This window comes from Oxyura jamaicensis, chromosome 26 (genome assembly GCF_011077185.1).
Source record: "Oxyura jamaicensis isolate SHBP4307 breed ruddy duck chromosome 26, BPBGC_Ojam_1.0, whole genome shotgun sequence".
Taxonomy (NCBI): Eukaryota; Metazoa; Chordata; class Aves; order Anseriformes; family Anatidae; genus Oxyura; species Oxyura jamaicensis.
In genome coordinates, this window is record NC_048918.1 from 1,715,892 (window position 1) to 1,736,827 (window position 20,936).

The following is a 20,936-nucleotide window of genomic DNA, read 5'->3' on the forward strand; positions in this document are numbered from 1 at the left end:
GCAAGCTCCACCTACACAATCTAATGAGTTAAGGTTTCCTAATCTAATGACTTAAGGTTTCCTATTTGATTTGAGTTGGTCACTTAAATTAATTCATCCTACTACAGCCAAGACATGTCTTAGATATTTAGAACTCCTTAATTGCGTGCTGATTAGCTATGTGTGCATGCATAGTTGAGCAAGAGTTCTGTGCTCATGAAATTACAAATGAGTTGCATGTTTGCTTATGTACCAGCAGTTTCTGCTGTAACACCTCTTGCTCACAGGTGTATTTATAGAACCAAGCCACTCTTTGTTTTATTTCCTTACCATACTGTTGCTATAGCCGGATTTATTTGCATCTGCATGCAGAAGCAAAGTTAAAACAGTACCAACGCCCTGCCCCTGGTTTGTTTTATGGAACTGCCGACCTCACCATTGCTATCAGAAAAACTAAGGGCCAGCTGTGTTAACAGCAGTTGGCTGTAACCAGGTAAAACGAATCCTCCCCAAAACCTTGGCGGTGCGTTTTCCATAATTCCTGCTAGCAGCTCGTAGTCCTGCTGCACTCAAAGCAGGGCCACCTTCACGGATGGCAGGCACTGAGCTGGGAGAAGACGGGAGCAGAGTTCAGGGGTCCAACGCGCTGAGCGGCTGGGCTGGCTCGTTAAGGCACACCTTAGTCACTTCCTCTGTGCGCAGGATGCGCCTTCAGAGCCCCACTTGGGCATCTCAAGTCAAAGCAGAGCGTGGAGGCGCTCCCTGCTTACCAGGAGGGGACGACCTCGTGTAGGCTGCCTGGGTTTACTGCTCTGTCGCTGTGCCTGAAGGCGCAGCAGCAAACTTGGGTTTTGTGCTGTCCAGGGGCACCTGGGATGGGGTCGGACCTGCCGCAGGGAAGGAAACCAGACCCAGCCGAGCCTCAGGCACCTGCAGGTCTCAGAATGGTTCCTGTACGTCCTTGCTGCGGTCACCTGGATGAAGGTGGAGAAGCTCAGCCAGCCCTCGTCTGCTGGGAAACCAAGCCGAGAGCTTGGAGAAAATCCTCGCTCTCTGGGGGATTTAACACCCTGTTGTTGTTCTTCGTGAGCCTGGCGCTGTCCTCCACCAGCTGGAAAGAACATCCCTCTCGTCTGACGAGGCGCTGTGGCTTGTCCTCCGCACCAAACGTGACCCCGGATTCCCCGGCTCGACAAGTCCTTACTCATCCGAGGGGTGATCTCACGAGACCCCCTCCGAGTCCCACGAAGGCATTTGGCGGCGCGTGCCGGCGGATGGCTGCTGTCCCAGGCCGAAGCACGAGAGGCGAGACCGGGTGAGCGTGAGGCTCTGCGCCGTGGCCAGAGGTGTGTCTGCCGTGGGGCTCGCTGCTCCCCGCGCCGATAGGAGCGTCCAGAAATACCTGCACACGGCCGAGGCGTGTCGGGAAACCTGATGCCTCATCGCAGCCGATGTGGAGGCGGAGGGAGGAGGGCCCAAAGACATGTCCCTTCACGCTCACAACAGCTGAACACGGAGAAGGAAACTCGCTAGAGTCCTTTTTACCCGCACCGAAGGCTTTGGTGTCCCTGTCTCACCCCAGAAGCCTTGCTGTATTCCAGTACTCTGGGGGGGTGGCAGTCCCGCACCCGCCGGGCGATGAACATCGCAAGGAGACGAGGCTTTTACAGACAGGAACTCAACAAAACCGTCTGGGAGCTGCCCAGGAGATACACGTCCCTCCACCCGGTGGGGTCCGGGGCCTACGGCTCTGTCTGGTGAGTGGGGAACAGCGAGGGGCACGCAGGGGGTGCTCAAAGCATCCCTTGGGGGGGGGAGCAAGGAGGTGCCTCTCGGCACCCTTCCATTACGAAGGGCATTTGCATGCGTGATGGAGGTGGTTTGTCTGCTGCTCGGCACGGGTTGCTCGAAGAAAATGGACCTGTTTCCTCCTGCGGTTGCCCCAGGTGGGCAGTGGGGAGAGGTCTGTACCCGAGCTCACCTCTGCAGCATCTGTTCCGTGGCGGGGGGAGCGGGACGGGCGGCGCTCACCCAGCAGCTGGAGCAGCAGGTAGGCAGGGCAGCGTGCCGAGCAGCTGGGTATGACCTCGGGTCAGGGCTTGCCTTGGTCTTGAGCTTGGATTAAGGGAGGATTTCGGTTCAGCAGCAAGGGAAGAAAATAATAATAATAATAATAAAAACCACCTAGGTATCTGAAAGCAGTTTGTAAAGGGTAAAAGAGTTGGGTGCTGGAACAAAGCACCAAGCCTCCGGGGACAGGGGTGGCTGTGGCAGTTCAAGGCAGCTGATTTTGGCTTGCCTAGGGAAAGCAGCTGGGTGGTACAGCCCCCAGTTCTGCTTCCAGTTTGAGCTCATAAAACAGAAAGCATCGTAAACCAGGATCAGTAACAGCCCGGGGATTTCCTTCCTGGCTGATAGCAATCCTCATCCTGCAAGAGAACCGTGAGAGCTACTGGTAATTACACGGGCAAAGGTGCCGATAGTGAAAGCAAGCAGAAGTCGGATCTTGCTTTATGCTGGTGAATTGGAGGAGACTGTTGACTTTTAGAAAGGCTGAACTTGAAGCAGCCCATTGATAGCATCTGAATGCAGCCCTCGTTGCATAAGGTGATGTTTAAAAAAAAAAAGAGGTGTGTCCCCTCCCCTGGGTGTTGGGCAAAGTGCCTCTCCTGGGAGGAATCCCAAAACCCTGGGGCCTAAGTTCTGGCTTTGTCCCCTGGCTGCCTATTTCACAGCACGCAAAGAGGCACCGAATGTTTCCTTCCCCACTTTGCTGTGTGCAGGGTGGGCTTCTGAGACACTTAAATGAGTCCAGCAAACTCCAGCAGCAAGACTAAACTCGACATTTTTTATATTTGCACGGTGTTTTCTGGTCTTTATAATAAAGTAAAGCAGGAAGACTAAAAGAAAATAAAAATGGGTGAGTCATAGAAAAAAAAAAAAAGACATCCCTCCAAATCTTTCTTGACCACCAGAGGAAAAAAAGAGAGAGAAAAAAAAACCAGCAGTAAGACAAATCTTTTACTGGACCCTGTGCAGACCTCAGCTGCTCTGAAGGATCTCAGATGTGTTAAAACAGACCCAGGGTAGAGGGGGGGCATTATGGCATGGACAGTGCTCGGCAGAGTGGGATTGGTGTTGATTCCTGTACAAAGAAGCATGTGGAGTTAGGATTTGCTGTCCTCTGCTGGGAATTGCCGGGAAGCTTTTCTAGCACAGCATTTTCGGAGCAGCCAGCTTCTGCACGTCCTTGAGCTAATTCAGGAAAACCAGCAAATGCTCGTTTCTTCCCTCGGTAATTCTGCCGAAATCCGTAGCAGTTCTGTAATTGCGGGAGGAGTCCTCTGCCACCCCCAACGCCGCTCTTCCCAGCCAAAGCGGGGACCTGGCTCTGCCCGGCCGTGGGCACGGCGTGCTGCTCCCCTGGGTCCCATGGGTGTCACCGTCACCTGCAGGCCTGCGCGGCGCACGCGGGACCTCGCCTCCAGGTTGGCCTTGGCGTCATGCTGGACTTCCAGCTACTCATTAAACCGGTGCTGGGAAGCACGTTGTGGGCTCACCCCAGCCGTGTCAGCTGAATTAACTCTTAGCTGTGCCTTATGGCGAGGGTGAAAGTAACGCTGGTTATGCGGGGCAGGCTGAAGCTACGGCACTCACCCTCCTGGGGTGGGTTAGTTGGGTGAGATACGTGCTCTGCAGGGCAGATGTTGGGAGGTCAGAACGTGCGCTCCGAGGTTCGGAAAAGTGCCTTGGATCTGCAGAAGGCGTTTGAGGTCTCAGTCCTTTCCTCTGAATTCCCTTGCTCCTTGGAGAATGTTTACGCTGGGCTGCCATTTCTGCCAACGCCTGCCGATGTCCTAATGAAAATGAGACGATCTCCCCTTTCCTCTCAAGATATCCTATGTGATCTTTGCTCTGAAGCTGCCTGGCGTAGCTGTTCCAGCACTTCCTTTGCTTTTTCCAGCTGAATAGACTGACAATATCGCAGTCATGCTGAAGCTCTCAAAGGATGTGTCTGCTCTCATCACCGGTAACTGAGAGAATCTGGAAGGGACCTCAGTGGCCATGAGCAGGAAGATTGCCTTCTGGTACCAGAGCTGTCGTCTCTGCTCGCTAGATGAGAGCTGTTGATAAGCTGAACCGCTGGAGGCCACACCACAACTGATTACTCGGGGCTGACAGTTGGAGAAGGCTGTTTAACAGACTTCCAAGGTTTGCACCAAGGAATAATAACCCTTCCCTGGTATTAAACCAAAGGGGAAACCAGGCTGAGCAGGATATTGCCACCTCTCCTATCGCATGTCTGCCCTAAACCCAGCAGAATGCACGATGTGACTGAGTTTTGACGTGGTGTTTTCTGGATTACGCCACTCATAAAGCCTTGCCTCTGAGCGATGGCCCTGGAGGTCACGGTAGCACCATCTCTGTTTCATGGTACCGGCCCTTTCTAGGCTCGGATCCTCCGAGTGCCTGGAAGAAGGAGCCGTGGATGGAGCCTGGTGGCCTGGGACCTCTTGGAGGGCTCGAGGAGGGGCTGAGGCACCGAGGTGTAACGAGGTGTGCTGACGCTCCCCGCCGTGTCCCTGGAAAACGCCACCAAGAATCCTGAAGACAGCCTGAGGACGTCCCTCCACTCTTATCCGGTGAAATCCGGATCCTGCTTTGCAATCTGATTACAGAGCCTCCAAAAGAAGAGCGTGTGTCACAGGATCACCCAATCCAGCTGCAGACAGCAAATGTGATCAGAGAGAACAACGCGTCATGTCCCCAGCTACGGCTCTTGCTCCATGTTTCCATGAGCTCATGAGCAGAATCCCGTTTTCAGCCAGACCTGCTTTTATACGCAAGCATACGTAGAGCATCAAAGATCTTTAGTGCTGGGGAATTAATTCTAGGAGCCTGCATTTTCAGCATGTGACAGCCTGTTTTTGCTCCAGAAAACAGTGAGGAAGGCTGACGTATCTTTAACAGCAACTTCCAAGCAGATGGCAAAGAGGAAATTGCTTTATTCCCTTATCTCCAGGACCTAGTAGAGGAGAAGGCAGAATTAGAAGCAATCCTGACCTTTAACCATTTGTGTTTGTTTCTTCCTTCTCACTGCTCTCTTAGCTCCAGCTCAATGCTGCAGGTTAGAGGAAATGTTAAAGGGAGCAAAGACTGGCCACTAATGCTTTGCTTTATCCTTTGCTAGTCCTCCAAAAAGCATGGGCTGTGGTCTGCAAGCCCAAGTCATACAGTGGAAAAATCTGTGGATAGAGCTTCACCGAGTTCCTCTGCCAGCACGGAAAGATCAAGGGGCCTTTTTTTTGCATTATTATTATTATTATTATTATTTTCTGTGAGGTCCAGAATTAGCTCTTTGCTAGAAGGGAACTCGTTAAAGCGCGTGTTTGTTAAAACACATTTGCATAGTCAGAACTGTTTTTTATTCATCTGCTGCAGCTCAGCCATAGACAAGAAGACGGGAGAAAAAGTGGCCATCAAGAAGCTGTGCCGCCCGTTCCAGTCGGAGATCTTCGCCAAGAGAGCGTACAGAGAGCTCATGCTGCTGAAGCATATGCAGCATGAGAACGTAAGTAGCTGCTTTTCTTCCTGCTAAAGCAAGGGAAACTTTCTTGCTGCTTGGGAGCAAGCCTTCTGTGGTGGCAGCAGCTTAGTTTTGATTGAGACATCTCAAAGGTTGGCATGTGCAGGCAGTGTCAGGGCTTAGCTGCTGCTTGCCTGCTGTGCCCAGATGGCACCAGGCTTAAGCAGATGTGTAATGGGTGCTCCTGAGTATTAGTAAGAAGAGAAGTAGCCGCATAGCATAGCAAAGAATCCTCAGATTCCTCACGTAGAGTTCTCAGTGCTCACAGACGTGCGTGTGCCGGTGCAGAGCTGCTACCTGCGTCCCACGTGCACGGCAAATGCTTTCCAGGTTTCAATTTGGACTTCTCTTATCCATCAGGTCATTGGGCTGCTCGATGTCTTCACCTCCGCTCCTTCCTACCACGGATTCCAGGACTTGTAAGTGTGGAGTTTGTGTTCACTCTGTCTAGACATGATCACTGCCCTAGACACCTGCGGGCTTAGCAGCAGAGCAGCGTATCGTGGTGAGGTGCAGTTCAACAGACTGATTTGAAAAGGGACAGGCTAAACCAGACATCCCCAGGTAACAAGGAGAATCAGAAGCACAGGGCTAAAACCCCCACATAAATAGATCGCGGGCCACGTTCCCAGCTGGGAGAATGCCCCATAGACGGTCCGACATCAGTAACTGAGGCATTGCAATACAAGGCATAGCGCCGGTGGCGTGATCCAGGCTAATGCCCCGGCTGCGTGACTGCTGGAAGAGGCTGGAGTCAGGATGGGAGAAGTATTGCTCATCAGTCCCTGGGATATTTTTTTCCCCACCTTGATTCGGGTTTTTTGTTTGCGTAGTTGTTTTTTGTTGTTTTTCCTTTTCCCTCAGTGTTGATGCTCAGGTTGGACGAGTCCATGAGCTGCTTTCACTCCCCCATCCCCGGGCACTAGCAGCGTGCGCCTGGGTTTGGATTTGCAGCTGCGGGCTGGGTATTTAGCAGCCTGCACAACATTTGCCTGACGTTTCTCAGAGCAGTTCCTGCTGGAGGACTGGCAACCAGTTAGCGGCCTCAGCAGGCAGGCCAAAGGCTGAGGGGACCTTGATGTTGTCTTCCAAGGCACGGCCGAAGAATATTATAAAGATAAATTTGGTAGCCAGCGCAGCAGTTTTGCAGGACTCTCTAAAGCTGAACAAGATGCTTCAGCTACCAGCTGGTGTAAGGCCATCTGGAATTGAACAGCTAAAGTAAACTAACTCAGGATTGTTAAGGTTTGCAAGATCCTTGTTTTTACGTGATGTCAGGTATCTGATTTGAGGGAAGGAGAGCAATTTTCAGAGCAGGTAGAAATCCTAGCATCACTACAGGCTAAGCTAGTTAGCTAGGAACATCGTCACAACGCCTTTCAGTTGCAGTAAGTTACACAGCCACAGGAAACAAACAAGTGAGAACAAGGCTAGCCTGGTTCCCTATGTTTTTTCTTCTAGACTTAGGGCCTTGTCTTACTGCCTTTTAGCTACCTGGTGATGCCATACATGCGGACAGATTTACAAAAGATCATGGGACATGAATTCAGTGATGAAAAGATCCAGTACCTGGTCTACCAAATGCTGAAAGGGTTGAAGGTAGGTGGGTCTGGAGAAATGACAACAAGGCTGGGGCATCAGCAGATTTAGTGGCTCGCTGCAGCTCCTCTGCAAGTAGATCTTGCCGTTTTTAAGGGCCTCTGAGAGAACAGAAAGTAATCACTTCAAACCCTGAAACGTAGGGATAGTATCTTAATACTGCTACCCTCTGTAATACCCTTCCCCTGAAGTCAGAGCAGGGGTTTAAAGGCGTCAATGAATTCACCCTAGAAACACCTTTCCCCAGATCACTGTTATCTTGAGTTTAAATACAGGGGGGAAAGGATATACGAAAGGCTTAACGGCTGTGATAAAAGTCACAAAGTCAGGTTTTGCAACTCTAATCTGATTTCCAATTTTGTCTTACTGATGGATTTCATATTTTTTTCCACATGGATTATCACTCAGAACAGAAGTTTTCTTGTCATCTGCTGACCACGTTCCCATCTGTAACCTCGATGCTTTTGTTTTGATGCTTTAAGCTATTAGTTCACTTGCTGTAAGGAGCTATTGCTCCATCCCTCCTCTTCTTCTCTGTGCCTCTGCTTTGGAGCAGTAATGTAACTGCAAATACTGCCAGAAATCCGGTGTGGATTTCAGAGCGCTGCCAGGTGGCCTTCTCCTACCAGGCATTGTTCCTCCTGATTGTGGGCTTTATCTGGGGTCATGCTCTGAGGGCCAGGGGCTTGCGGCAGGTTCCAGGGTTGCGTTCTCAATAAGTTCTCATTTGTAGCTCTCATTTCTCTGTGGGAGAACAGAAAGCCTTACCTGCTGTTGATCACATTGTGGCTCCTCTTTTTCTTGCAGTATATTCATTCTGCCGGAATCATCCACAGGGTAAGTTCATGTGCACTGTTGTTCTGATTTTGTCTGCTTAGGAGAAACTCATAACGCTAACAAATTCCTGACCATCGTTTCACTGATAGCCTCATCTGCTCTAAGTTCTCTCGAGCGTCCTCCCTCTTTTTCCCTCCTGTGCCCTGCACTTGTTCGCATTTGCTCTCTCGGCTGTGCAGCGTTTTGAGGAAAAGCTGTATTTTCTGATGAGCTGTGAAGCATTTTATGGTTTTTGAATGAGAACTGCTTCAGGAAAAAGCAGGAAAAATTTTCTTTAATATAAACCTGTACAGTAGGCATGTTGTCTTTGCTGTGTTGATATTGGACTCGGGATGTTATGGGAAGCCATCCAAAGTGAACTGAGGTTTGACTAAGGCTCGTGTTGATGAGCTGCAAATCAAAACGTCGGTATTATTCTGATCTTGTCTGTTTTAGGACCTGAAGCCAGGCAACCTGGCTGTGAACGAAGACTGCCAGCTAAAGGTAGGTGAAAAAGCACCGCGTTGTAGCATGTAGCATATCAGATTGCTGGTGAGCTGCTCTGCGAGCAGCAATCCTGGCATTTGGGCGTCGTCGTGTTTCCTCTTGTGTTCTGAGACTTGATTCAGGGTACCTCATTACGCGGTGGTTGCAGTCAGTGGGAAATACTCACCTGCTTATGCAACTTGCTGAATCAGGGCCCAAGACTTGGAATGAACATCCTGTCACTGTAATTCCAGCTGCATTGAAGTTCGTAATGACTTCCTAAATAAATTCAATGCTTCTGAGCAACGCTTGTGTTAGGTTGAGCGATCCCTGAAGGATAGCTGGGTACAACCACAGTTACGCTTTGGTTCCCATGGACTAGGACCTGAAACGTGGTGGCTGTGACTCTAGGCAAAATTATTTTCAGTGTTGCTCTGAAGGGATTGCTTACAGCTCACTGGTGTGATGGTCTAGCATGTGTTTTCTGTAATGTATATTACAGGGAGTGGCTCCGCTGCCTGTAAAGGTTGGGTCAAGCCATGTTCATCTCCAGTACTGAGGGAGAGGTCATCTCCTGTCAGCTGCAGGGTGTTTTTATAGGAAACGGTGAGTCGTAAATGGCCTGCGAGCATGCCTTGGCCTCAGGTTCTAGAAGTCTGAACTCTGAGATTTTTTAATTGACTTAAGCTACGAGAAAGGAAGTGACCTTCCAGGTAGCACACGACAGAGATCCTTTCCACAGGGTCTCTCTCCCTAGGACAACTGGTTTTGCAGCTGGCTTGCAATTTACGGTGGAATTAAGACAAACCTGTTAGTTGTTTGAACCATCCCATGAGTGGTTTTGGTGTAGTTAGAACTTCATTATTATCTGATTGGATCTGCTTCATTTCTTCTTAGAAGCAGATCCTCAGTTGCCTGTAGGATTTCTTTTTTTTTTTTTTTTTCTTTCCTGCCCTTCCTTCTTTCTCTTGCTTTGGTGACCTGCAGATCTTGGACTTTGGTTTGGCAAGACACGCTGATGCTGAGATGACCGGCTACGTGGTTACACGCTGGTACAGAGCTCCAGAAGTCATTCTGAACTGGATGCATTACAACCAGACAGGTGAGTTGCATTGCTTCAGCTGTGTGACCGTCTTGTGACAAATCCCAAGATCCCTCTGTCATGCCTGTGTCAAATCTCACATCATCCGCCAGATGGTTTTGCTCTTTATCATCGGTGTCCCCTGGAGCACTGCTCTGCTCCAGTCACACAGCCCCAGCTGCACTACTCCCAAAGCTATTGCCTGTGGGAAATGATGAAAGGGAAGATTTTAGCAGCATAGAAAAGACAGGGGAGGGTGGAAAATGGGAGTGAAATTGAAATCAGTGACTCCTGAGGACTGAAAAAGCAGGCAACAGCTCCTGTAATCCTTTCTCCCTAAAAGCTGTCATTCTCTTTTTTTCCTTTTCTCTCTCTTTCTCCCCAAACAGTGGATATCTGGTCTATCGGTTGCATCATGGCAGAAATGCTGACTGGGAAAACGCTGTTTAAAGGAAAAGATTGTATCCTTTCAAACTGAACCTTTTCCCTTCGGGGCAATGATTCTTGGCATGTGTGAAAGGGCTTTTATGAATGAGGCTACTGAGGGAAACCGGTGGTGGCCTGGTTTACTAAGAGGTAATCACGGGATCAGTGGGGTCTTTTTGGTGAGGAAAAGAGGGATGAGATGGGAGGGGGCAGAGCCACCCTTAGAAATACACCGCTGTGCTGGCCACCTACACCACACATCAGCAGTCTAACCTGCGGATTCCCACAGCCTCATGCCCAAGCCCTTGCATATCCCTCAAACCTATGGGCATAGGCCTTGGTAAAATTGTGCCAGAACTCCTTGTTGATGAAAATTGCATCCCGGGAAAAGAGCTCTTTTTGCTGGTGTACTGAGTCTTTGCTTGTGTGGTTTTGCTGGGTTTTATCACACCCTGCTCAAAGCTGTCGCTGGTCCTGGGATGCTCCTGCACGCAGTCTGCAGACCGAGCTGCTGGGTGGAGTCCAGGGCTTGCTCCTAGAGGACAGATAATCTTTAACACAGCCTACCAGACCTAGATCAACTGACTCAGATCCTGAAAGTAATGGGGTATCCAGGAGAAGACTTCGTGGAGAAACTGGAGGACAAAGCGGTAAGGACATTCAGTGTGGCTGTTCATGTCTTGCTGCCAGAGGTGTGGAGAGGGGCTGCTTTTATAGCGGGCACGTGAACAGGAGAGACAGCAGTCCGTCCTCCGGACAGCGGTGATGTTTCTCAGTGATGCATCTGATGTATTTGACTTCAGTGCTTCGCATTAAGAACTGGCGTGGATTGTAGGGGCTGGGCATTAGGACTCCTAAGTGAGGTGCTTAACACACCAGCAAACTACATCCCTCCTCTGTTCTCCAGCTTGGCTGTTCTTAAAGCATGAATACTTCTGTCTCGCAGCTGATAAAATTTGTTCCTCACAAACTGGTCACTGAAATGACATCTGAGATAATTTGCTGTTCTCTTCTTCTAAGTAATGAGACCCAAGAGCTCTATTTTACCACCCATTTACTCACACGTGTCCAGTTGCAGTAAATGCATGTGCTGTGCTTTCCTTTCTCTTTCAGGCTAAGAGTTATATCAAGTCCCTTCCCAAAATGCCCAAGAAGGATTTATCTGTGCTTTTCCCCAAAGCCAATCCCCTGGGTAAGTAATCTTGGGCGTTTCTCACAAGTTTTCACAGCTGGAAATGAGCTGGGCTGCCCACCATAGCTGCAGTTCAGTTGCTCCTCTTTCTCAGGACTTCTTACTGCTTCCTCCCTTGCAGGTTGTGTGCCCACAGGAGGCTGCCCTCCCCAGGGCAAATAATTAATGAATTATGAATTAATGAATTAAAAGCAAAACCATTTTGTATTGGCACTGCAGCGTCAGTGGTCTGTTACTGGCCACCTACTTGTTCGGGTTTGGTTTTTAATTTTAAAAGGACACAGTCTGTAGCATACAACTTCTAAGGAAGAGGTGAACTTCAGACTCTTGTATCAACAAGCCAGAAGAGTGTGCTGTCTTAACAAACTTGATGTCTATGTTGCAGGATGCAAATTAAAGGATTAGACCAGTTGTATGTAATTGTATTCAACTACACCTTCAGCTTGGTACGAGAGTTGGGATGAATTTTGGCTGATGCTGGCTTCAAGAGCTCATTGCTTGTAGAAAAGCAGATGATATTATGGATAGGAATATTTGAATGAGGCTTTTTTTTTTTTGTTCCCAGCCCCACATCCAAGGCATTGCAGGTTTTGATAAAGTGCTGAGAGAGCCCCAAAGTCCACTCAGGTAAAATTTCTGCCTGGGGAAATTGCACAGTTCAGATCATAGCTACCTGTTGAACACCTGTACCTCTTGGTACCTGACAGGGAGCTGGAACACACAGTTTTCACTGTAAAAATTGATCTACAAGTAGCTCTTTCCCCAAGTAGATTACAAATGAGAGTAAAACTCTTCTAAAAGGTGAGAAGAAGAAAGCGTTAAGCTATTAAAACCAAGTCAGAATGGGGCTAACAGGCAGTCAGCATCTGAGTCTCCTACCTTCCTGTTTACCAGGGATGTATAGATTTCTATATAGATTACTCATGCTAAAGCTATATTGAGTTGCAGGTGTCAGAGTGAAAGCAAATGACTGCAAAAATATCTTGAAATTACTGGCTTGCTGTTTACGTTATTGCCGCCCCATCCACGCAGCAAGGCCTATCCAAGAGTAATTTGTTACTTCTATACAATTTACACCTACGCTTCTGTTAGTTACCCGAGGCTGCTGTTTGGCAGATTTTTGCATCACCACTGGCAGGAGGAGCTCCATGCTGCCTAGGCCAGGTTGAGGAATCTGTTTCATTTCCAGGTCTGGCAATGTATTACTGGAAACACTAGTCCCATCACTTCCAGGGTTCATGCTCAGGATGCCTGTTCTCCATGGCATGCACTGAGCCGTGTTCCTGTCTCCTCCTGTAGCAGTGGATCTGCTTGACAAGATGTTGCAGCTGGACGTGGAGAAGCGCCTTACGGCCACAGAGGCATTGGCCCACCCGTATTTCGAACAGTTCCGAGACATCGAGGAGGAGACAGAAGCACAACAGTCCTATGATGACTCTCTGGAACATGAAAAGCTTTCGATAGAGGAGTGGAAAAGTAAGAAGTTTGTCTCTGAAGTCATGTCCCTGTCTAGCATGGGACTTTCCTGCCTCTTTCTGTTTCCTGTGAGCATGCTGAGTAAGGCTAGCTTAGCTGTGACTGCCCATTAACGCCTCGATGCATCTTCCTTGCTCTTGCTGTTATGTATTCAGCAAAGATCCCTTCTGCCTCCGTCTCTTCCCTCCTTTTTGGCCTCTCTGCTTTGTCTGACTCTTTCTCTCAGCCTGTACCTGCCGTTATCTTTTCGGATGAATGCTTCCTCTCTGCACATGTAACGGTCCAAGTTTCATTTGTGTCCTCTCCCATCACACGTGCTGCTGATAACCACAATTATTTTGTTCTGTTTGTTTTTCAAGAGCATATTTACAAGGAGATCTTGTCCTTCAGTCCCATTGCCCGGAAGGACTCGAAGAAGCGGAGTGGAATGTCATTGTAGCAACCGGCGCAGCTGCGACTGGGTTTCCCTTCTGGATGGTGCTGGTGCTGGATGACGGATCGGATTTATTCCACGCTACCTCGCTCATAGCCATCGTTTGGCCTGTAGGACTTCTGTGTGTGTGAACACGAAGACGACACCACACTGTGGGCATTGGACTTTGTACTACTGATGGGGGAAGCACCCCCAGTTTTCAACGCTAAAGATAAATGCATGTTCATTTAAACTCTGTGGGTGATTTTTACCTCGTGTTTCTTTCTTCCTTCCCCTTAACACGAAGAGACATTCAAACTGATCATTTGGGAAACGTCTTTAACTGTCTTGTCAGTCCTAAGGCTCAGACCCCAGAGTAAGGATCAAAAAGTTTATATATAGGAGAAAAAAAAGCATAAAAATACTTGAACAACATAGCATTAGCAGAAGGGAAAACACAACAAAGTGAGCACAGAAAGAACTTCAGATTCATAGTTTCTGAGTATCAGATTAGATCCTTCAGTCAGCATCCTTATAAACTGCATCTCAGAAAATCTTGTTTTAATATTGTGCAAAAACTGCTGCAGGCTAAATAGCATCCTTGTAAATAAGAGCTTCACAGATTCCCTTTACTGTACTTCCTTTGGTGAGGCTTTCTTTCTTATTTATATATGCAATTTTTAATTCATTTGCTTTAGTGAGTAATTCGTGGTGGCTTCAAGAAATTGAGATGCTCACCTGGAAATTTTTGATGCGTATGTATCAGTGTGTCCCAATCCGCCCCTCAAATACACAGGTGTTTGGTATGAACGTTATTATCATTAGGAGAAACATGAGAAGCTATTGCCAGAACAAAATCAGCGAATGGGATCTGAAAGTGACTTCAGGCTTACTACAACTATGTAGGTTCTTGCCTTGGTGCCTGCTCTCATGTCAGCGTCTAAATGCTTGTGCTTTAGAAAGCAAGTGTAACTCACTGCTGGTGTGGGATACCTCAGGGAAAGCAGATGTGGATGAGTTGGTTTCTGAAAGGTAAGGTGTCTCCAAGCTAGTTTCAAAGTCTGGTATTCTAGCTCCTCCAATTCCTGTCTCTCTGTGACAGCCCTTTTCTAACTCAACAGCTTGTAGACGCTCTCTTTGGTCCTTTTGAAATATGTCCCCTATTTGCTTGCATAGCTTAAGTGCTCTCTCTTGACCACTTGTGTCTGAGGTGATGTTGTGATCCTTCGGTATTTGTGAGACCAGGCGACTGGATGGTGTTTTTTAAGAACTTTTCCCTTCTTCCTCTGTTCCTAGAAGTTCTCATTGCTCATATGCTAAGCAGTTAATTGCAGAGCTTCCTAAGTACTATAGGGACTTCAGAGCTGTTTATCCCCTTTCTGCAGTGCTACAGATTTTTCTCTGACAGGCCTTTATTCCTGCTCAAAATATGAATGAGTATGCCTCACCCCCACAAAAAAAAATCTTTAGATATGTATTAGGACGCCTCCCAGCCTGTCACATATTCCCTTAAACACCATTTTGGTTAATAATCACATGGGAATGCTAATTGCTAAACCAAAACTGATAGAAATACTTTAAAAAGACATCATTTTCTGCTGGTTCTATGCAGGATACGAAGGTACAGCCACTTTTAAAGACTGGTTCTCTACTAAGTCATCTACCTGCAGCTTTGCCATGGATGGAAATTGCTGGTTTTCTTGAATGGACTGTAATAAACCTCTGGATAAGTTCCATGCACCTACATATTAATGGTAGCATAGAGAAAAGCCTAAATAGTAATGGAGTTATGATTCATTCAGGTTCAGTATCTTTTTATGGTCTGCACAGGAGTTACGCAATCAGCCCCCTTTGCAGAGTTTTTCCTGAAAGCCATCAAGGGTAAGGCTCGCTAGCAGTAACAGAGCGAGGTTGGTCGGATGTAAAATGATGTACAAAGTACAGATATAAATCCCTTTGGGACCCCCATTTTGCAGGTGCTATCATTCGAGCTTCTTGGTTGCCGAAGTGCTGTGCAGAATGGTTCTGGTGCTGCCCAGCTCTTAGATCTCTTGCCGGAGCACTATGCCTGCAGTGGACAGCAAAGGTTAAAAATATTACAAACTGCTGCAATCACTTTCCAAATCCTTTCCTGTAAATTGGCAGTTATGCACAGATCCACCCTGTGATCCAGAGGTGTGATACGTGCAAGCACATGTGAGCTAGCTTTAACTAAGCCGGTGAGCTTGGTATTAATAGAACAAGCTGTAAAGTAGCAAGGAGCTCAGCACGTTAGCCTGGTAAATCTTCAGAAAGTTTTGCAGCCTGTGCTGACTCTCGCCTACCTGCAGCCCCTCTGCTTATTGCTATAGGCACTAGATTGTTCGGTGCTAGGCAGCTGCAATTGTTAGTTGTGATAACAACTTTGAACTACAGCATAAATATCTCCTCGGTTGGCATCTCCTGCCCTGTTGCGGTCAGACACGTTCAGGTGGTTGTTCCGAAGTCCATCCCAGGGGATGTGTGCCAAGAGACCAGGGTTTTCTCTGTGCAAGAGCCCAGAGGACATGGTCCCTAGGGTTCCATGAACGTAGAAGGTATGTGAGCTCAGTTATACACGCAGTGTTTCTCCACTCCCCACCCCTTCTGTAGCTGCTGAGTCATTTTAGTTTGTTTTAGCCAGGACGTACACTTTCAGTACTCTTCTGATTTTCTTCTTTGCCTGTGAGTAATTTCTGGCTTTGCTGTACAGACCTCAAATGAGGGAGAAGTGCACCATGAACTGGATTTTTTGAGCTCTGGTCTTCACTGCGAATCAGACGAGGTGACGGGGCATTTCTTGTCTCTCTCTGCTTGCAGTTCACGCTGGGTACTGCTCAGGATAGCCCTACGGCAACTGCAGCTTTTTGATATGACTCTGTTGATGGTATCTTGCTGTAGCTGCACAGATGCTCTGCGCTGATGCAGTTTCCCTTGGCTTGTATCTCTTTGGGCCACAAACAGCCCTGTGCCTCACTGCACCCTTAGGTAAGGCCAGTGAGTGCAGAGCTGTTGCGATCTTCCCTCAATTCCCTTGAAATTCAAGACTTCTGCCACAAAATACCCTGGAAAGCTGGGCTGGAAGGCATGCAGCGGGAGCCTGTTGACAAGATCTTGAAGAACCAAAGTTTAAGGAGAGTAAGGGACCGTCCTTTCTTCCTCCTGCTCTGTGTGATGCAATCTGCATTTTCCCTGACCAGTGGAAGGGAGGCTTCAGCTGCATCAAACCCCAGCTGAAATACTGTCCCTCTGAGCCCGACATCTGACTTGGCTGCCGCGTCCACGGCATAATCTTTAACAGAGGTCAGAGAGCTCGGTGCGGCTGCCACAAGCATCTCAGCTGCACGTGTTTAAAGCTGCCCCTGTTTACAGCTGCTTATGCCCCAGTAAAATCGAGGCTTGGTGTCTAGCAGAGGGCGTTCACCATGCAGGTGAGTGTGCGCAGACGTACGGGGAGGTGGCTCAGGACCGCGGGTGAGGCACGCCGGTCTTCTGATGATACTTGGCTGTGGCCAGCGAGAGGTGGACAAGGGTCTGAACTGGAGTAAATCTGCAGCACAGACTCTTGGAGTACAGTGCTTTGTTTCGGGAAGGAGCCATTCAGGTTGAAGACCACTTTAAATGGGGATTTAGAGGGTGACTTATCTGTCCTGCCACACTTCAGAGGGGGAGAGGGAGGCGAGGAAGACCTGAAAAGGACTGGAGTTTGCTGGCATTCCGTAATGACTGAGGGAGAAAACATTTCTGTGATAAAGTAATATACTGAACGGCCTAATGGCAGTTGAAAAGGAGCCTCCAGAGCTTTAAATAACCTGAGATGCCATTCAGGACTTGTGTCTGACCAGAGGATGGGCAGAAGAGTACCACTGAGCATGAGAAGAGTAAATGTGACCACCACCGAGTTGAGGGTTAGGCAGATTTTGCTTTCAAAGCGTGCAAATACTAGTTTGCTTGTTTCAGGTGTAGCACGTGGAAATCTCTTCATTATCGGTCTTTCTACTGAACATGCTTCCAGAAAGCAGCGCCTGCTTCACAGAGCAGGTTTCTGAGTATGTTTTCTGCTTTGTGAGTTTACACTGAAATAGAACAATCTTCACAGCTTCCTCTGTGGGCTCCACACTCTGAGAGTCATTCATTCACTCCCTGACCCTGCCGAGCACTCCTTTACGCCACGCATCCTCCAAGAGCTAAATACCATTTCTCTCTGCATTTTCCAGTATCTTGACAAGCAGGGGGAGCGGGTGCTCTGCAAGCCCAAGAACCAGGGAGGTGTGTGCGTTGTTGTTGTGCGTACGATAGCAGGAAATGTAGCAGGATAGGGGAAAGATGGCATTCAGTTAGAGACCAACTGCCCCACGTACATACGGCACTTAAGGACGTTTTTCACTGAAGAAGAATGAACTACTTGAAAAAAAAATAATTCATATTCACTTGTCATGTAAGGAGCTTGAAAAACACTTACTTGACAGGGACACTGACTCAGGCCAAGGTATAAAATACTTTAAAATCAGCACAAGAGCCATGGGGTGTGTGACCCTGACAGACACTATTAGTCAAAGAAGAAATGTTGTGCTGCGGCACAGGTGCGTCTGTTAGGTGACCCACACTGACATAACTGATGTACGTTCCTTTTGTTAGTTTTTCCCCTCGTGTAGTTTACATACTTTAAAATACGAATTTGAGTGGTAAGAATCACTCAGCTACGAAGTGAACATCCAAAATTCCGTAAATTAGGCCAGTCAGAAACATGCTTGCTATTTATATTAAGGATCTGCAATAAAAATAATGATGTTGATACAATTCAGCTGTGCCCACCTCACACAAGGTACAGATGTCCATCACGAAATACTTGTGCTCATTCTGCGTTTATTTCTGAATTTAGGAAGCGTTATTTTTTATTGTTACTCGGAAAGTGAAACCTTCATCATAAACCTGTGCAAGTTTTTTGACAGCAAATTAGGTCTGTGAGTGGCAACTTTATGGGACAGATTTATTAGGTACTTACAGTTGAGAGTGAGCGAGAAGAAGTAGATGAAACTTTCTTTTTTAAGAGATACTACAAAGTTATCAGCATTTTTTTAACAAGGACTCGATATTCATCACATTTTGGACACTACCTAGAAACCTTTCAGTGCAGAGCTTTGGAAGCATCTACAGCTTCTTAGAAAACCATACACTTATTTTTATCCCATAGGAAAAAGAAAGAGAATCCGTTTTCGTATTTAATCTTTTCACATTCTAAGTAAGACTAAGCAGACGAATCATTTTCAGTTTTTAAGTGTGTGATAATGGGTTAGAAAAAAAAAAAAAACACAGGAAATTATAAACACATCTGAGAACTTTGCAGTGCTGCAAGAAGGATGGTGATGTTTTCGTATTTCCATGTCTCACTTGCCTAAGTAACCAGGCAAAGTGTTCCCAATCCTCTGCAGCTTCCCGTATCATGGGTCAGTGGAGTGCTGGCTGGTAATGTGAATGTCTTTTTTTTTTTTTCCCCAAGAGAAACAAGACATGAAAGAAAAGCCCAAATAGCCTATATTAATTCATTTTTTCCCCAGAACAGATGGACACTTCCTTCACTAATTGCAGTTGCGTTCAAGGCCATCAGCATCACTCCGCCGTGAAAATGTCAGTGTTTCCAAGCAATTGTGATATATGGGATGTTTTGCCTGATTTCTCTGTACGAGGTCGTTTTCTGATCACGTGGGTTTATACAGCTTTTAATATCATGTTCAGCCAGTGCTGCTTCACAACTGATGCAGTCAGCACTTTCGCTGATTGATAACTCCTTTTTTTGTTGGGTTGTGCTCTATTAAATAATACTGGAAGGTTAGTATTCATCTTTAACCCCTATTAATTTTCAGTTGAATGAGAGACAGCTGACTCCTTTTAGCCACAAGAATTATAATCTGCCTCCTATCAACCATAATATCAGATCTTTCCTCAGAAAACTTTACCTGAGAAGGGTTTTAAAACTGATTTGCCTTTTTTAAAAAAAAAAAAAAAGAACATTAATTACCACCGAGGTGTCAGTGCTGGGTGTTTGTGTCACCTCTCTGAAGTTACTGGGACTGAACAGGGTTATAAATATTCCACACGAGAGCAGGGTCTTAGGAAGTACAGCTGAGCACTTGCAAATGCAGCTGAAATCCACTGCAGCTACGGCTAATCACTCTGAGGTATCGGCTTTTGACCTTTAAGGTGCTCAGGTCCTTTTTAGCAATCGCATTAATTTCAGTGTTTCTGAAGAAAACTGCCCCAGAATAAACCGAGGCACAGATCTAAAAGCATACTCATCTTAAGGCTTAATGAATCAACAAACAAACAAAAAAAGTCACTTTTCAGTTTTCAATTCCAAATGATTAATTTTCTCCCTTTTAAGTATGTTTATATAATTGAATAAATGTGAAGAAAATCACAACTGAAGGTGCCCAGCTCTGTTTGAACTGCCTCAGCTGCTCTTTTTATTTGAAGCGACATCGCTGGTTTTGCACTCGTACCCTTTAGAAAGTAGGAGAGCAAAGAAATTAAATTAAGTTGTGCCTCTGGGATTTGAGATAAGTCCAGGATGTTTTTTCAAATAACACATTAGTTCCACAGCTCTATTTTCAAATTAAATGATGGATAACTTGTTTTGATGTTCTAACATATGGACCCCAATCTTTAGAGATGTCTGTACATCCTTCACGTTGTGCACGAGTCATCCTACCAAATTTAATGGGGCTATTCACACGGCTGACATTAAGCACGTATGCAAATCTTTGCAAGACCGGAACCTAATGTGATTATAATAAGCCAATTTCAGTGCAAATCTAAGAGCATAAAGAGCTTCAAAACTGAGGTCAAAATAAAAGAAGTTGCACAAGTTTGTCATAATAAAAAAAAACACCGGGAAAAAAAAAACACAAGAAAACCCTCTGTTGCTATCAAAATGAAGTTCTCACATAAAGAAGGGAAATGAGCTAGTGAAATTGCTCATTGCAGTTATTAAAATGATTTTACTTACAGTGTAACTGTCTTCCCAACACTACGCAGATGCTGAAACACCTATTTGATAGATTTTTTTGGTGATCTTTCATAGATAGGATTGTGCTTTGCATAGTTGTTCTCTGGGGGTTCGGTGGGATCTTACATAAAAGGATTTTATTTCTATGCGAAATCTGTCACAGCATTACTGCTCCGCATTAAGTAACATGTTTTCCCATGTTTTTTAAGCTTCAACAAGCTCTGGTCCAACCAGAGCAATGTGCAGAACAGACTTGTCACAGGCTGTTTGGCTGCTCTCGTATTCTGCCGTTAACATACGTTAAAAGACAAAAGATCTATAGTTGGTCTGCAAACGAGGGAAAATAACATTCAGTTTTTCCTTTGAAAACAATTCGGGTAATTCTGTAAATTCAGACGGTAATATTATGCAATACTCTGCGTGATCGTGAGTGGGAGGTGGGGTGTACGTATGCACAAGTATGTGGTACGCGCTATAAAAAATAAGTGTAGGAGCTTCTGGAGTTCCTATCTCACCACTTATCTCAGTTGCAAGCATAACTTCTTCCTCGCTCATTCCTCTCGGTCCCTCTCTCTGTCCTTCTACCCTGCCACACCTCCGCACATTAGAAGGCCATCTGGACCCGAAGCATTAGACTAGAAAATAAATACGGACTCTTATTATTCTCATCATTTGTTTGATGTTGCTTGTTTGGTCGAACCGTGGCAGACACAAGGCTTACATGCTCTCTGGGGGGTGCAGCCGTGCGGGCAGAGCAGCCGGGCTAGCCGGCGCCTGGCGTTGCTCCCAAGCGGGCTCCCACGTGTTTTTTAAGCACCCCACGCCTCCTGCAAATAAATAAATATTTTTTTATATATA

General features: G+C 46.8%; 1 protein-coding gene and 1 long non-coding RNA gene across 3 annotated transcripts in view; one reads left to right on the top strand and one right to left on the bottom strand.

The window, feature by feature from the left end:
• Positions 1–554: 554 nt before the first annotated feature.
• On the top strand, positions 555–13,309 carry MAPK13 (mitogen-activated protein kinase 13). Its single transcript, XM_035347369.1, has 12 exons — positions 555–1,736; positions 5,422–5,551; positions 5,927–5,985; positions 7,057–7,165; positions 7,973–8,002; positions 8,438–8,485; positions 9,455–9,569; positions 9,938–10,009; positions 10,545–10,624; positions 11,088–11,166; positions 12,466–12,642; positions 13,002–13,309. Exons 1-12 carry the CDS (start codon positions 1,618–1,620, stop codon positions 13,079–13,081), a joined length of 1,098 nt encoding a protein of 365 aa, XP_035203260.1. The 5' UTR covers positions 555–1,617; the 3' UTR covers positions 13,082–13,309.
• A 4,170-nt stretch (positions 13,310–17,479) lies between these two features.
• The window catches only part of LOC118178647, a 9,538-nt gene continuing 6,081 nt past the window's right edge, over positions 17,480–20,936 (bottom strand). The window contains exons 2-3 of one of the 2 annotated variants that reach the window (XR_004756247.1): positions 20,800–20,905; positions 17,480–20,713 (exon numbers count right to left, since the gene is read on the bottom strand). This is a non-coding gene — a long non-coding RNA (uncharacterized LOC118178647). Of the gene's footprint in view, positions 20,714–20,737; positions 20,906–20,936 lie in introns of those variants that run through there. The other variant, XR_004756246.1, reaches the window with a different exon arrangement.